This window comes from Phyllostomus discolor, chromosome 3 (assembly GCF_004126475.2).
Source record: "Phyllostomus discolor isolate MPI-MPIP mPhyDis1 chromosome 3, mPhyDis1.pri.v3, whole genome shotgun sequence".
Classification (NCBI taxonomy): Eukaryota; Metazoa; Chordata; class Mammalia; order Chiroptera; family Phyllostomidae; genus Phyllostomus; species Phyllostomus discolor.
The window spans coordinates 183,901,923-183,918,662 of record NC_040905.2 but is presented as its reverse complement, the minus strand read 5'-3'; the positions used below and the strand labels follow the sequence as shown (position 1 = coordinate 183,918,662).

At 44.8% G+C, this 16,740-nt stretch overlaps 2 protein-coding genes across 2 annotated transcripts; both read left to right on the top strand.

The window, feature by feature from the left end:
* The first annotated feature begins 4 nt into the window (after positions 1 to 4).
* On the top strand, positions 5 to 1,216 carry LOC114490424 (olfactory receptor 13C7). The gene has a single exon (XM_028504377.2). It carries the CDS (start codon positions 146 to 148, stop codon positions 1,103 to 1,105), a length of 960 nt encoding a protein of 319 aa, XP_028360178.1. The 5' UTR covers positions 5 to 145; the 3' UTR covers positions 1,106 to 1,216.
* Positions 1,217 to 10,150: 8,934 nt separating this feature from the next.
* On the top strand, positions 10,151 to 11,455 carry LOC114502983 (olfactory receptor 13C7-like). The gene has a single exon (XM_028520299.2). The coding sequence runs from the start codon at positions 10,252 to 10,254 to the stop codon at positions 11,209 to 11,211; it is 960 nt and encodes a 319-aa protein (XP_028376100.1). The 5' UTR covers positions 10,151 to 10,251; the 3' UTR covers positions 11,212 to 11,455.
* Positions 11,456 to 16,740: the final 5,285 nt, after the last annotated feature.

The window sequence follows — 16,740 nt, the reverse complement described above, 5'->3', positions numbered from 1 at the left end:
GAAATGGAGACTATGGGCTTTCAGAACTGTTTTCTAATCACTCAGCCTGACTGAACTCAAAGACCCGATGGCCTGTACCTACGTGAGGTAATGAATGTTAAGTTTAAATCTCAGTATTTTCTTCAGTTGAAAGAGGAGACCTACCATGGAAAGTGCCAACAAGACAGCCTCCATGACAGAATTTATTCTCCTGGGCCTCTCCGCCCACCCAACGCTGGAGAAAATATTCTTTGTGCTCATCCTGCTGATGTACCTGGTGATCCTGCTGGGCAACGGGGTCCTCATCCTGGTGACCCTCCTTGACTCTCACCTGCACACACCCATGTACTTCTTCCTGGGGAACCTCTCCTTCCTGGACATCTGCTACACCACCTCCTCAGTCCCTCTGGTCCTGGATGGCTTTGTGACCCCCAGGGAAACCATCTCCTTCTCAGCCTGTGCTGTGCAGATGTTTCTCTCCTTTGCCATGGCAGGGACAGAGTGTGTGCTCCTGAGCATGATGGCATTTGATCGCTACGTGGCCATCTGCAACCCCCTGAGGTACCCCATTGTCATGAGCAAGGCTGCCTACGTGCCCATGGCTGCCGGCTCCTGGGCTGTTGGTGGTGCTGCTTCTGTGGTGCACACAATCTTGACAATTCGGCTGCCCTTCTGTGGGGACAACATCATCAACCACTTCACCTGTGAGATCCTGGCTGTCCTGAAGTTGGCTTGTGCTGACATCTCCATCAATGTGATCAGCATGGGGGTGACCAATGTGATCTTCCTGGGGGCCCCAGTTCTGTTCATCTCTTTCTCCTATGTGTTCATCATTACTACCATCCTGAGGATCCCCTCGGCCGAGGGGAGGAAAAAGGCCTTCTCCACCTGCTCTGCCCACCTCACGGTCGTGGTCATCTTCTACGGGACCTTATTTTTCATGTACGGGAAACCGAAATCCAAGGACCCACTGGGAGCAGACAAACAGGATCTTTCAGACAAACTCATCTCCCTCTTCTACGGGGTGGTGACCCCCATGCTCAACCCCATCATCTACAGCCTGAGGAACAAGGACGTGAAGGCTGCTGTGAGGAACCTGGTGAATCAGAAACACTTCACTCATTGATGTTTGGAGAACAGACGTCCCTGTTGTTCTGTGACTCTTGGCTTCCTTCACATACCAATCTCCCAAAGAATATACATGTAAAGAGTAATCACCAGAAAATCAAATTATACATGTAATGGAGAATTGTAGCTGTTACTGGGCCTATTTTTGTAAACAATAAAACCTAAAACCTGATGGGAAATTGACCTGAGAGAATGGAAGTGGAATCTTCTGAGCAAGTCTTAGTTCACCTTTGTGAGCAGGTTGCTCCTTTGTTTTGGAGAAAAAACAGTTTAGTGTACCTTTGTGTTACATAAAGATTCAAAATCCACCCTGGCTGGTGTAGCTCAGTGGATTGAGCACGGGCTGGGAACCAAAGTGTCCCAGGTTCGATTCCCAGCCAGGGCACATTCCTGGGTTGCAGGCCATAACCCCCAGCAACTGCACATTGATGTTTCTCTCTCTCTCTCTCTCTCTCTCTCTCTCTCTCTCTCTCTCTCCCTCTCCCTTCCCTCTCTAAAAATAAATAAATAAAATCTTAAAAAAAAAAGATTCAAAATCCTACTTTGGAGATAGTGTGGGGCAAAACTTCATGACAAAACAGTATAAAAGATTATCTTTATTATGGATAAAATGGCACATCTTCAAATTTTATTTTTCTTGGAGGCAGGGCTAAATGTGGAGAGGAAAATAAAGCTGGCCTTCTCCCTTTCCCTGAGACTCAGAGAAGTTGAAACCATGTAGAAGATGAAACCATCGTCAGGCATTTCCTCTGAAGGCAAGTTAGCTGGATTCTGTAACACACATGTGGAGCATCTAGGCCTGGGAACATTCATAGCTGGAATTCATTAGTTCCATCCAGGTTTAAGGTTTCTTTTTCTCTGCCCTCAGTAAGCTTTGTTTAAGCACAGAGTCAGTTTCTATAGCCTGGAGAGTTAGAGAATGGGCCTACTGGGACAGAGCAGAGCAGGGTGCCACAGCAGGAGCCAGAATAGGAAGACCCGCAGAAGGTGAAGTAAGGTACCTGGACAAGAGGTCCAGAGGGAAAATTGAAACTGGGAAAAATGATCCCACAGGTTTGGCTGCCTGTTACCATGAAAGTCAAATTTGTGAGACAGGTGGGTGCTGGTGAGAAGGAAAGTGGTTTGATTTGAGGTGCCAGCAACCTGAGAAGATGGCAGGTTCATGCCTCAAAAAGCATCTTAACATCTCAGTGCAGGCAGAGGTTTTTGTACGGAGGGAGGGGAAAAGCAGAACAAAGAGATCAAGGTGAGGGGGATGGAAAGTTCTCTGCATGCAGACCAGCACAGTCCATTCAGACAAGGACCTCAAAACTGGTCAAGTGACGGTCTGGGGTGAGACATCCTGGTTTTATGGTTGAAGGTCAGCAAAACTCCCAGAGCTGGAATGACTGCAGTTCAGAGACTGTATCTTTTGGAGCCTTATGCAAACACGCTGTTTATTTATAAGCTGCCTCGTAGCCAGAGTAAGCATTTACAGAAGCAATGTCAAAAGAATGGTGGGGTAAATTACAATTCCCCACTGTTATAAAATGTGTGAGGATCTCAGCTAGTAGTGAAATTAAAAAGGGCAAAATTTGTGAAGCAGAGAACTTTGAACATTTATTTTTCCTTACAATTGGATAACCATTTTGTTTTTCCTGAGAATCAAAACATTTTAGTGAAAAAAGAAAAAAAAAAGCTCTCTTCCTGGCTTGCTTAGGTGACTGGGGTTCCTCCTGCCTGAGATATAGCTAGAAACTCTCTCTTTTGCCCTACGGAGCTCTCCTGCTCATGTTGGCAGAAACATGCACACTGGTCCCTGCCTGTGTGGGCTCTAAAGTAGTCTCAGCCGGTAAGGGTGAGCACGTGGGGCACATTCCTGATTCACCGTTTCAGAGACAGCATTATCTGTCCCACGTGGTGTGACTTCGCCTTCCCTATTAAGCATGAAGTCATTCTATGCACTTCTAGCTCACCATGGAGAAGATGACATTATTTCTAGCCTTTACAAGTCAAGAACTGGCTTAAAAATGAAGCGTACCTGCAGAAAAAAATTCCTTTTCCACATATTTCATTTCACTAGTTTTGACTTGGAAAACTATGTCTTATCCCACCCAGGTTTCCCTACAGGACTGAAGGTGTTCCAGCGCTGACTGAAATTACTGCCAGTAGACGGCCTTCAGCTGTCAGTCATCATCAGGAATTGGCTAAAGAAGGCTCTTAGCTAAGAGAAAGCTGATCTCCCAACGTCATACCCCTTCCTTAGGGCAGCCTGTATCCAATGTCTGATTGATGAGGGATATAAACAGCTTTCCCCTGCACCAATTACTCCAATGCTCAAGTAACACGTGTTCTTTTTATGTAATCTATGAACACTGGAAATACTTAGCAAAAATCACATCGAATGGTTGGGTAATGCAGTATAGCGTAGCATTAGCAATGGAAGCTTTGGAAACAGACCTTGGTTAGATTCTATTTATACGGTTATAATCTGTTTTATACTGTGTAGATAACTTCCTGGGCATCTGCCTACCACTCCCACACTGCCCACCTCCCTAGTTCAATATTTCCCAATCTTTTTCTTGGTATAATATGTAGAAAATAATGGGATTTGAATGGCACCCTGGGGTAAGTAGATGAGTCTATAAATGGCTAGAAGCAATTCACCTGGGGACTTAGGTCACCACATGTCCTACTTAGTGGTCTGAGCTGGGCATATCGGGAGCCTGGGGCACATGAGCTAGGAAGCCCTGCCCGAGGCAGAATGTCTCCTCCCCAACACCCAGTGAAAGGATGGTCATACCCCTGCTCCTGACCACAGATTAGACTCTTACCCAAAATTTGGATAATCATAGTTTTTCTCCAAGGAATTTGGGATTTGGATATAGAGACCCTTGTTAGCTGGCATAGGACTCTTGAACTGAGGAACCATATAAATCCAGAACTGATGTGGCCATGTGCCTTGTAAGAGAGAGAAAGCTGGTCTGCAGAGATGACAAATCGGATGCATAAAGAGAACTGAACTCACGTGAATAAGAAGTAGAGGCTGCAATACATGAATGAGCTATGACTTGGAGGAGTCATATTTCTTTTGTTTTATGGGCAAATTAAAACCTATAGAAAAGTGGACAAATAAAATGAATCCTTTGGTATTAATCTCTCAAATCCAACAGTGGTCTGCTCATGGCCAATTGTGTTCATCCACACCTTCATGGATTACTTCGCCCTCTGCTGGATTATTTTGAAACGAATCCCAGATTATCCCAGCATTTGTGTTGTAGCCTAGGTACCTGGGGTCAAGGGCCTGCTGCGTTTTAAAGTCATGCTTCCTTACAGTTCGGTTTGTTTATAAAGCATATAAATATTTTACTGTACTAATGTTATACACATCCTAAAATGTGTACAAAACTAGAAATTAAAATCGATGAGGTAAAGAGAAGATAAAACAGAAAAAGAAGAGCTAACATGGGGCAAAGAAGAAAACAGGCGTGGATCAAACATTCATTCATTCAGTCATTCATTCAGCAACTATTCATTAAGTGTCTGCTGTGCATCAGGCCCTATTTTTACACATAGGATTCATCTGTGAACAACACAGGAAGAAGCCCTGCCTCTGTGAAGCTTACGTCCCAGCAGGAGAGAAACAGACAAGAAACATTAACTAAAATAAATAAGAAAACAAAAAAGGACATTAGAAACTGCATGGAATTGGGACTGAGGCATAAAGGAGGACTGAACACATACATCTGATTTTGCTCCTTCCCGAAACCCACAAAAACTACAATAAAGTAGGGTGTGTTTTTTGTTTTGTTTAATTTTTGCAATGACAAAAATCCACAAGGTTAAAAGGAAGAAGGGAAACATCAGAATGATAACATTTTAAAGGGTGGAAAAATGTATGGATGAGTAGTCATTTCCATAGTGAACTTGATAGAACCAAGTCCTAAACCAGAAACTAGGAGTGTCACAGGTGGGCACAGGTAACCAGGTTCTTAGTGATCAGGACAAAGAATTGAACCGAACACAGAGTTTGCAGCAGAGAAAATGAGAGCAGGCCAACTCCAAGCAGAGAGATTGACCTCATGGGCTGGAGGGATTTTATTCTTACAGGTGGATCCTTCCTGGCTAGTTTTGGCGGACTTTTATTGCACATGTACAAGTAGTTGTATTACTCTAAAGCTACTGCACATGTGGTCTCCCATGATTTTCCTTGATTGGCCACCAGAGAAGGGGTAGCACAATGTTACCGAATGGATCCCCCTTCTCCTGGGGTTCCCCTGCACTAGGTTCACCTTGCCCATCACCAGGGCTCTCCATGTTAGAGATTGGTGAAAAGGGATTATTTATTCAAGTTATACAGACTTAAGAGTAATGGCTCATTTTAATGTCTTCATTAAAATCCCAAAGTCCCTTAAAACACCCACAAACACAAACAGTACTTCCTTCCCCACGTCGCCCAGTCCGGGGTACCATATCTCAGGAAAAGAAATGGAAGTCTGTGGCTCAGGCAGCCCCTGGTTCTTCCCAGTAACCCGTGCTCAGCTGGCAGGCCTCCCTCAGTTCCCAGCACCATCAGTTGTGTTGCCGGGGTTTCTAGTTCTCAATCCAAAATCATGTGGCACCTTCTCATGGCTCACCAGCAAGTGTCCTTTCACCCCTTGCCTTCCCGCAGCATCTCTCCTGCATTCTTCCAAACTGCTAAGAAAGAGCTGTGCATCACTGCTACATCTTGCTTTCTGGCTTCCTAAGCTGCATGGCAAAGGGAGCCCCAAAGCCACATGGTTCTCTGTCAGAGCCGTGTGGTGATTCTTGTCATGGCTGCCAAGCCTGGGTTTAAATCCCAGCGCTAATCTTCCTCTGCAGCCCCATTTCCGACTCCTCCCACAATTGACTACACTTGCCAGCATCCCCATGTTTTTCCAGCTTTTCTGGGCTGCCATAGTAAGTCTGGGCAGGCATGGAGCCAATCATCTCCAAGCTCTGACGCAGGCTCTGTAACCAGGGGGAGTTGCCTCCCAGTTACATTATGGGTAGAAGTCACTCCCACCTCACTGGCTCAAAGCAAGGCCAGAGCTATTTAACATATCTATGAAACCAGTTATAGGTTATGGATATGTTAAATGACCGTTCTAGAGGTTATCTGCAAAACTGTTGCTCTGCAAAACAACTCTTAGTGGCCCTGCTCCCTGTGTCCCATCCCCCAGTTCAGACGGGTAGGGGTGAGGACATCCCATATTTTTAATATTTCCTGGACACCCTGAGTTCTGGACCCCAATACAAATCCTTCTCTTGGACCCCTGGCTGCACCCTCTTACAGGAGGGCTGGGCAACAACCAGATTTCTAACATAGTGGAAGTCACCTTTGGGACCGGGGAGAAGGGGCACTACTAAAACAAGAAGGATTCAATGAAAAATATATTTAAAAACACAGTCCCTAAACCCCTCCCTCGTTCCATAACATTGGCCAACTGTCCCATGTCTACCCCAACAAAAGGTTTGCTTCCTGCAGGGGTAAAACAACAGCTCTCCGGACTGAGGGACAACGGCGCCGTTGAGAGCCTGGGAACTGTGTCCTTCCAAGGAGGAAACAACCCTCATTACAAAGGTTCGAGAGTTGGAAAGGCTTCTGACTTTGCACCAGCAGGGCCTTCACATTCAGAGGGAAGATGATTTCCAGTAAGTTCCTGGAATTCCATACCACACCAGGGTGGTTAATTTTATACTTGACTGGGCCATGGGGTGCCCAGATATTGGGTCAAACCATATTCTGGGTGTATCTGTGAGGGTCTTTCTGGATGAGATTAACACCTGAATTGATGGACTGAATAAAACAGATTCTCCTGCTCCAGGTGGGTGGGCGTCACCCATCAGTTGAAGGCCTGAATAGAACAAAGAGGCTAAGAGAGAACTCCTTCCTCCTGGCTGCCTCTGAGCTGGGACACTGGTTTTCCCTCTGACATTCTTTCCTGTACTTGCCCTATCTCGACCACGCACTGATAAAAACTCCCTCTTCTCTCTCCATGGCTCGCTGCTTGCATTGGCTGAGGACACTCACTTCACCCCATATACATATTCCACTTTGCCCTGTCCCTAGAGTGGGAAATAAGCACAGTGAGAGCTTAGCAGCAGAACACATATAGCAACCGCTTCCTCTGAGGGTGTTTCCACCAGGGGTCTCGTGTCTGGCCACACGACAGCCATGCCTGCCTTCCCCTGAAGGGGCGACAACCCTAAGTTTGTATTCTCAGGTGAGTCTTCCCCCAGATAGTGGCAGTTTTTTCCTTTACATCAAAAACTAGGCTTATAATTGTTATTAAGTTTTATAAAATGGAACATGCATTATACAAAGATACATTTGTAGGTGGTGAAACTATGAAGAAAATTAAGAGAGCATACATTGACTTTTTTATTGCTGCATAACAAACTGCCATAAAACTAGCAGCTTACAACAACATCCAGTTATTGCCTGATAGTTCTGTAAGGGAGAAGTCTGGGTGGGCTCCCAGAAAATTCAGATTGTTGGCAGATTTCAGTTTGGGGGGTGGGGGCTATTGGTCTACGGTCCTGGTTTCCTTGCTGGTTATTGGCAGGAGTCACTCTCAGCTTCTCGGAATAATTATCCTTGCCATGGTCCCCACCCCCATCCCTATAACCAGAAATTGTGGGTGAAATACTTCCCCATGCTTTGAATCTATCTGTCTTCTACCTCTGCTATTAGCCAGAGAAAACTCTCTGCTTTAAAGGGCTAATCTAACTGGGTCTGGCCCATTTGGATAATATATTCTTGAAGGCAGCTGACTTTGGACTTTAATTACATTGACAAAATCTCTTCACAGCAGCACCTAGAGGCCAGTGTTTGAATCATCAGAGTACAGGGATCGTGGGGTAAGGTAAGAACCATTAAGTCTGGCCTAAAATAAAATGATTTCTGTAGAAGTCGGTATAGTGATTACCTCTGGAAAAAACAGAGAGACTGTAATTGGGGTGAGAAATAAGAGGGGATTCTAAGGCACTGGAACATTCAAATTCTTAACCTATGGTGGTACGTGACATGTATTTTATCATTTTTCCTTAAATATTACACATATAGTTTTTACACTCTTCCTTATATTTCACAGAAGAAAAAAAAATCAATGCAAGGTATAATGATTCACGACCGTGAGTGTGGCATGTACTCGATTGTAAGATTTTTAGAAGCTGATGCACGTGGCAGGTGTGTGTCACTTGTGAAAGAAGTGGGAGGGATCACCCAAGGCTTTTATTTGTTCCCGACACTGGGCAGGTTCCTTTTGGACACTAAGGACATCTGTGGAACAAGAGCTTAACATGTGCCACCCATCATCTCCAGTACTGGTATTGAACAGAAGGGGGAAACTAGGATGCGGCTGAGAAACTATAGCATCTCAGAAAACAGTGTTCCTGGTTGAAGAAGCTTCGGTCTGCTGCCTGGGTGGTCAGAGCTCTCCACTGGGATCTTGGAGGTGGAGGACACAAATCCCAGTGGAGGGAACCAGCCCTGCTTTCACAGAAGCACAGCTATGGGGTACTCGTGCATACACAGGTAATAAAGACGCAGACAACAGGACATCACTTCTGCGATCAATGGGCCTTCTGCAAGTCCACAGCTGCTGTGAAAGTCTCCTAGGAGGAGCCCAGACCAGGCTCATTTATGACCCTCCCAATGCCCTTGAAAGGCCTGGCCTATGGTAGGGGTTCAGAATCTATAGGGTGGGACACAGACAAGAGGGCACCTTCCGGTCACCTGCTTCTTTCCAGCCCTTGAGATCCTGAATGTGGAAATGGCCAAGGGCACTCCTGAGCTCCAGGAGTTTGTCCTGGGCTGGGGTGTCATGTCCTCTCACATCTATGAGCCTCTCACAGGCGCCGGGTGAGAGCTGTCACTGATGGGGGGGGCGGGGGTTGGCGTTCATTCTGGCAGCACCGGAATGACCCTTCTTCTCTGGTGCGTCCAGTAGCACAGCAGGATGGATTCTTAGTGAGGGAGGGGGGAGAATTTCTGGAGGGACTTCAGAATAAATTGGATCTTGGGAACATAATCCCGAGTGTATAAAGTTTCTGAACTTTGTCACTTTCGTTTCTAAACTTTAAATTACTTCGGAGACTCATATAATCCCAATAGCAAGGCAGTTTTTAAGTGGCTTCAGGTACACAATAGACGGTCCTACAAGGATTTCATCCAAGGGCAAGAAAACTTACTTTCACCCATTTCAGGCTGTAACTCCTCCGACTGCTACTTCAGACCAGATTGTGTACTTTTAGACTCTGTACTTTCAGAGAAGTAACCTTCTGGATCCACCTATTTACCAGGAAAAGGTAAGAGAGCACTTTTAAAAGAATGTGTACACGCTTGTGGTCCCAGCCCTGTTGCTGGCTTCATCCCTTGAGACCACATGGCGTGAGGGGTAACTTGAAGGGAAAGGGAAAAGACACCTCAGTGGTATGACAGAAAGTCCGAAAATGAGACATCCATCAGGTCGCTTGGGCCCTGGGATGGAATACTGCTAAAAATAACCCATTCCAAAGTATTAGTAGGGAAGCGAGGCCCAGAGAAGACAGGGGACTTAAGGATCCCCAAACGTGGAGGGATGGGCGGAGGCCAGTTCTTCTGGCAGTTGCTCCAGAGGAGTTTGGGAGGTGAGTGAAGGCAGGAGCGAATGAAGAGCTCAGGGGCCTGTACGCCATCTGAGAGAACTGAGAAAGAGGAGGAAAGTCATATCCAAAAGTGCCCGGAGAGGGAAATGGTTGGGAATTTAGGATGAAAGCCAGTCAGTTCAACCAGGTTTATGTTCCAAAGGGAAAAAACTACAAATGAAATAGAACGCTTCTCACAAAATTGATTAAAAGGAATCAGCTACACGTGGCATAACTTAAAGTAAATGTGTAATTCCTATCTGTGATTAGGAATGTTGAATCCAACCAGGTGACATTTCAAACATTTCTACGGGATAGCCAAATATCTCAAGTAGGTTTTAATGTAATTCTCTGCATTTTACTTAGAACAACAAAGAGAACCACCCACGTTGCCAGAGTGGTTCTCCAGCTGCTCAGCAAAGTGAGTTTCCTCACTTGCTTTCTGGCCACTTTGGGCGTCAGAGAACCATGAAGCTGGCTCTCTGAGTTCCTGCAGGTGACAGTAGATGCACAATGGACAGGTCCAACCAGACCTCCCCGGTGGTGGGGTTCATTCTCCTGGGCCTCTCCGCCCACCCAACGCTGGTGAGCACATTGTTTGTACTGATCCTGCTGATGTACCTGGTGATCCTGCTGGGCAATGGGGTCCTCATCCTGGTGACCGTCCTTGACTCCCGCCTGCACACACCCATGTACTTCTTCCTGGGGAACCTCTCCTTCCTGGACATCTGCTACACCACCTCCTCAGTCCCCCTCATCCTTGACTGCTTCCTGACCCCCAGGAAAAGCATCTCCTTCTCAGGCTGTGCCGTGCAGATGTTCCTCTCCTTTGCCATGGGAGCCACAGAGTGTGTGCTTCTGGGCATGATGGCGTTTGATCGTTACATGGCCATCTGCAACCCCCTTAGGTATCCGGAGATCATGAGCAAGTCTGCCTACGTGCCCATGGCTGCCGGCTCCTGGGCAGCTGGAAGCTGCACTGCCATGGTGCAGACATCCCTAGCAATGCGACTGCCCTTCTGTGGGGACAACATCATCAACCACTTCACCTGTGAGATCCTGGCTGTCCTGAAGTTGGCCTGTGCTGACATCTCCATCAATGTGATCAGCATGACAGTGGCCAATGTGATCTTCCTGGGGGTCCCAGTTCTGTTCATCTCTTTCTCCTATGTGTTCATCATTACTACCATCCTGAGGATCCCCTCGGCCGAGGGGAGGAAAAAGGCCTTCTCCACCTGCTCTGCCCACCTCACAGTTGTGGTTGTCTTCTACGGGACCATCCTGTTCATGTACGGGAAACCGAAATCCAAGGACCCACTGGGAGCAGACAAACAGGACCTTTCAGACAAGTTTATCTCCCTCTTCTATGGGGTGGTGACCCCCATGCTCAACCCCATCATCTACAGCCTGAGGAACAAGGACGTGAAGGCTGCTGTGCGAAACTTGGTATTCCGCAAACATTTTGCCCAGTGATGTTGGGGAAGTTCTGATGGCTCTTTTCCCTGGTTGCTCTCACCTGAGAATCTCAGAGGACCAGATGCAGGGCCAACTGCCTCAGAGGTTACACAGGTAAATCTGATTCCACAGGGTGGCTGTTTGTGAAAAGGAAACATGTTATGGGACTTTTTTTACAGCATCCTATAAGCAATTCCACAAAAGTTTATTCCAGTTGGTAAAGCCTTAGAGTTCTCTCTCTGTAATGTATAGTGAACAAATCGATGTCAAGGAAAAGCAACTCTTCAAGTTTTATTGTTTAACGTATAAAAAGCTCTGGTCTAAAGGTCTGTGACTCAATGGTTCCTTGCTGGCTTTCTTTGAATAAATTGAATGGGTCCTTACTTTTATGCTAGTGTTCAACTCTTCCTATTTTATATTAAATGGTACTAATATTTTTATTTCTGTGTTCATTGTTTTTTCTCCTTATTAATTCTTAAACTGTTTTCTGAATTGTTTCCTCCCTATGTCTCCATATTAGCCCCTTTCCCTTCTCCTTAATCAAGGTCCCCACATTTAACTCTGGGAGCAGAGAGGGTGGTGAGGAAGATGTGGCCACAAAGATGCAAGAGTCCAAAGGTTCAGGCTTCTTGCTTTTTTCCCTTTCTAAAAATGTTTTCCATCTCTGGGTTCTGTCCCTAGATAGCATTGGCCTCCTATGGGTCATCAGAGTAATGTGGAAGCCGATGTGTGTCAAGGAGGATCCAATTAATTCTATGAACCACCTGACCCTGTTGGACCAAGCATGCAGCCAATAGCCACCACCACTTGCTTTCTCTGTAAGAATCCCCAAAGCCACATGAGGTCAGAGGGAGGTGGACGTGATGCTCACCAGGTGACATGTAAAACCTGCATAATAGGTGAGGAATTCCAGGCCAACTAATCAATACTAAGCAATCCAGAAGTCCAGGGAAAAGAATGAGCAGAATGGGAGGCTTCTGATAGCTGATGGAAACTTGTAGTTCAATAGAGAGGGAACAAACTAACAACCAAAACAAACAGTCTTTGCTGAAAAAAGAGTTACTACAGGAAGATGGTGTAAATGTTAAAGAAAATTCTTATTAGTGTTCTCAGTGAAATTCAAGGGACTGTTGAATCAGGAAAACAAGCATATTCTGTAAAAAAAAAAAAGAGGCTAGGAGAAAAGATGACTGGGAGATAAGAATATTTTCTTAAGTTAAAAAACTACATTATTGCACTGGCTGGCATAGCTCAGTGGATTGAGCACAAGCTGCGAACCAAAGCATTGCAGGTTCGATTCCCAGTCAGGGCACATGCCTGGGTTGCAGGCCATGTCCCCCAGCAACCGCACATTGATGTTTCTCTCTCTCTCTTTCTCCCTCCCTTCCCTCTCTAAAAATAAATACATAAAATATGTTTTAAAATCTTAAGAAAACTACATTATTAATCAAATAAATTTCAGTAAAAATATTTACAAGTAGATAGGACAATGCTTTAACATGAATTTTAAAATGAAAAATAACTTGCTCTCCTAAACTCAGAGAAAAAAAATAGAGGTTTAAGTTATTTCAGAAAAAATGAAAGGCATGAAAGATAGACCAAAAGGGTCCATTATACAGTTCGTGGGGAGAAGACAAAGCAGATGAAAGACAAATGATAAAGAGGAAAAATGCATTTCACTGAACAGGTGTTGTAGATATTCTGCTCATAAAAGGCTTATCAATCAGGAGGCAAGAATTTTGGCCAGAGACATACCTATGTAAATCCGAGAATAAGTACTGATATACACCAGAACATTCTATAAACCTTTCTGCAGAAGAAAAGCAGGTTCCCTAACAGGGATGAGGACTTGACGGGCACTGGCCTCCTGCTCTGCAGCCCGGATGTGGAAGTCAGTGGGACCAGGCCTCCAGAGCTCTGAGGGGAATGGGTTGTGAGTCCGGAATTCTGCACACAGCTGACCACGAACAGATGCAAGGGTTAAAAAGACACTCGCTCTCATGTGAAAACATAGAAACAGCACACCCCCATAGAATCTTTCCAGAAAAGAAACTTGATTTAGAAAGTTCTCCCAATAAACGTTTTTTAAAATAACTGAAAGTATGTGATAGACATCGTATGTAAACACAGCAGAGAAAGATGAAACACATAAGGCAAATAAACTCTAATTCTCGGCACCAAAACTGCAAAGATTAATATATGACAGAGTTATCAGAGGTAACCACACAGAGGTAAGCAGTGACAACGGAGCAATGTATATATAATTCCAGCTACGAGTCTGGATGGCTTCATCAAGCTGGGGGGTTGAACACCTTAGGTGGGGTCAGTATTCAAAGTTCAGTCAACGCAATCTACCAGAGTAACAGGTTGAAGAAGAAAAACTACATGATTGTATCAAGTGAGACAGGAAAGGCATTTGAAAAAACAACACCCTCTCATGATAAACATTTTCAGCATTAAGCTAGAAGTCCCCAGTGCAGTGAGGCAAGAAAAAAAGATAAGTCTAACATTTTGAAAGAAGAAAAATAAACTGTCATTACTCACAGATGTCATTATTACCTATATGTAGAAAATTTAAATAAGTTAGAGATATAAGCATTAAAAAGAGAGTTAAGCAAGGACCACAGTCACTAAATCATATACCAAAATTCTATTGCATTTCCACATTCCCACAATAAGTTATGAAATATTTTTTAAATGCAAAGAAATATAAATATATACTTATATATTTAAACATCAAATATATTTTATAAATTTGTATTAAATATCACCATATAGGGATAATCCGGCAAAAGAGCTCCAAGATCCTTATGCATAAAATTATACATTAAAAAATGTTCGGCATGATAATCAATAAAATAGAGAAATATTTCCCATTCATGGGTTGGAACACTCAATGTTATAGAGATGTTAGTTCTCCACAAATTGATCTATAGAGTCAGTGTAATTCCAATTGTTAAATCCCAAAACTAATTATTGTACAATTTTATAAGTTGATTCCATAATTTACATCACAAATCACCTATGTGCTGTGGCTCAGTGGATTGAGTGTGGGCCTGCAAACCAAAGAATCGCCACTTCCATCCTCAGTCAGGGCACCTGCCTGGGTTGCTGGCCAGATCCCCAGTAGGGGCGCTCAAGATGCAACCATCCACTGGTGTTTCTCTTCCTCTTCTTTCTCTCTCCCTTCCCCTCTGTCTAAAAGAAATAAATAAAATCTTAATAAAAAAGATCGGAAAATCTAAATGTCCATCAATATCAGACAGGTTAATTCACAACAGCACATCCTTACAATTGAATGCATATGTGCAGCCATTTAAAAGAATGAGGCAGTGGATTCATCACTTCTGTGGCTTTGGGAAAATTGCTTAACATTTCCATGTCTCAAAACGGCAATCATGTTAATCCTCTTCAATGAGTCCATCCACGTCAAACAATTTACTGTGGTAAGTGAGCGATTAGCCTTAGGTGTTGGCGTTCGTTCCTCGCGTTTGTGCGCTGTGTTACTGACAGGAAGCACTTGCTCTGTGCGGGTGCAGGTTCTTTTTTTTTTTTTTTCTTTTAAGGAGCGCTAATTTTATTTTTATTTTTTTTAGATTTTATTTATTTATTTTTAGAGAGGGAAGGAAGGGAGAAAGAGAGACATCAATGTGCGGTTGCTGGGGGCGTGGCCTGCAACCCAGGCATCTGCCCTGACTGGGAATCGAACCTGCGACATTTTTGTTTGCAGCCCGCGCTCAATCTACTGAGCTACGCCAGCCAGGGCTTCTTCCCCACCGTAAGCATCTCTCACAGTCACCACGTGAGCTGCAGCTGTAGCTGCCATTTAAGCACCTCCAACATTTTGTGGCTTCTAATTCAAAAAACAGTGTTAAAGATTGAAATATGAATGTTCTCGATTCTTAGATATTCTTTTCTCATGTTTGTTTGTATTTTTTTCACTTATAGTTTTGTTTGGAAAATACATTCAGCCCTGACCAGCATGACTCAGTTGTTCGGGTGTTGTCCGACAGAGCAAAGGGGTCACCTAGTGATTCCCACTCAAGGCAATGTGCCTGGTTGTGGGTCTAGTCCCTGCGGGAGGCACTGACCAGTGTTTCTCTTTCTCCCTCACTTCTCCTCTCTCTATAGAAATACTTTAAAAAAAAAAGAAAAATATTTTCACCTTAATGTCTGATATAAAAAGTATTGTTTAAAAAATAATAATAAAAGATGAGGTAGCACTAATGGTTTTTTTTTCCAGAAAACCTCTCCAAAGTACATTGTTAAGCTGACCAAAGCAACACATTAAGAAAGTGTGCTTTGTGCTAAATTTGTCTCCAAAATACTTGCTAGTGGAGCACAGACTCTCTCTCTGGGGGCAAAAGCATACAAGAAACTGCTAATATCAGAGCCTCGAGGGTGACTGGAGACAGAGATTTAATTTTTATCATCTACCCTCCTATACCTTTTAAATTTTATGGCAAGAACAAGCAATGCCTACTAGTAATGATGACAGCGATCATAATAATGATGACAATGATGATGAGATGATGATGACAAAGAGAATCACAGGCATTGAGGTTGAAGTCCCAGCTTCACCATTCAAAAGACACATGGCCTTTGGTAAATTGTTTAAGTTTTTAAACCTCCCCTCAAATAAAAGAAACAATAGAGAGAAAATAACACAATAACCGAGGGAAGACTGGAAGTGGATACTGAATACACACGCATTGCTGGGTGGTACTGAACACGTGCGTGTGAAGTGCGTGTTGCGCTGACTGGCACGGGGGAACCCTCAAGGAATGCAGCTCATGCTGCTGCTGCAGCTGCTGCTATTCTTAGGCATCTGTCCTGCCTCCCCGCTCTGAATACCTAGGACTTCAACTTGGGACAATTGCTCTGTGCATACTGAAGTGAACACTGGCTTTCCCGAGACCCAGAGGAAAGCTCAGGAGGAGGCCAACATCCACTGTGTGCTCCTCCCCACCTCCCACTGGCCGTGTCCTAGTTTCTGCCTCTAATTGGGATGGGGGATGTGCTCCCAGGAGCTCCCAGTGGTGCTGAGGGCCTGCACCCTGTGCGCACTTGACATTCCGAACTTTAAATTGCTTCTGGGATTAGCAGGGTCCCTTTTGATGTCCACGGCTGCCGTGGACTCCTCTCACTGCTGGGGAAATGCACCCTTGGGATTTCTTGCGATTTCTGACGGGTCCTCTACATGAACAGTCTGTAGCTGAGATACCCAGGGCTCAGCTGGCACAACTGGAAGGAAGGATGTGAAAGGAAAGCCCACCAGAGGCTGTTTCTACAAGGACTTAGGAGGATAAAGAAGAAACAGAGTCTCAGAGGTAAAGAAAGTCAGGCAGGGGAATGTCTGGGGACTGTCTCTGGCATCCAGGGTGTGGCCTTGGGTGCAGTGAGCAGTTCAGAATTGTGTCTGGGATCAGGATCTCAGAGAAGTGGACACAGCAGGATGCAGGTGGGGAGAACGGGGTTGTGGTGGGGACACAGGTAGTGATCACACCTTCTGCAGAGCATTTCCCAAAGGTGGACTTTCCCCCTCGC

Excerpts from the sequence above, each read along its gene's own strand:
- LOC114502983 (XM_028520299.2), top strand. The coding sequence starts at position 10,252 with ATGGACAGGTCCAACCAGACCTCCCCGGTGGTGGGGTTCATTCTCCTG.
- LOC114490424 (XM_028504377.2), top strand. The coding sequence starts at position 146 with ATGGAAAGTGCCAACAAGACAGCCTCCATGACAGAATTTATTCTCCTG.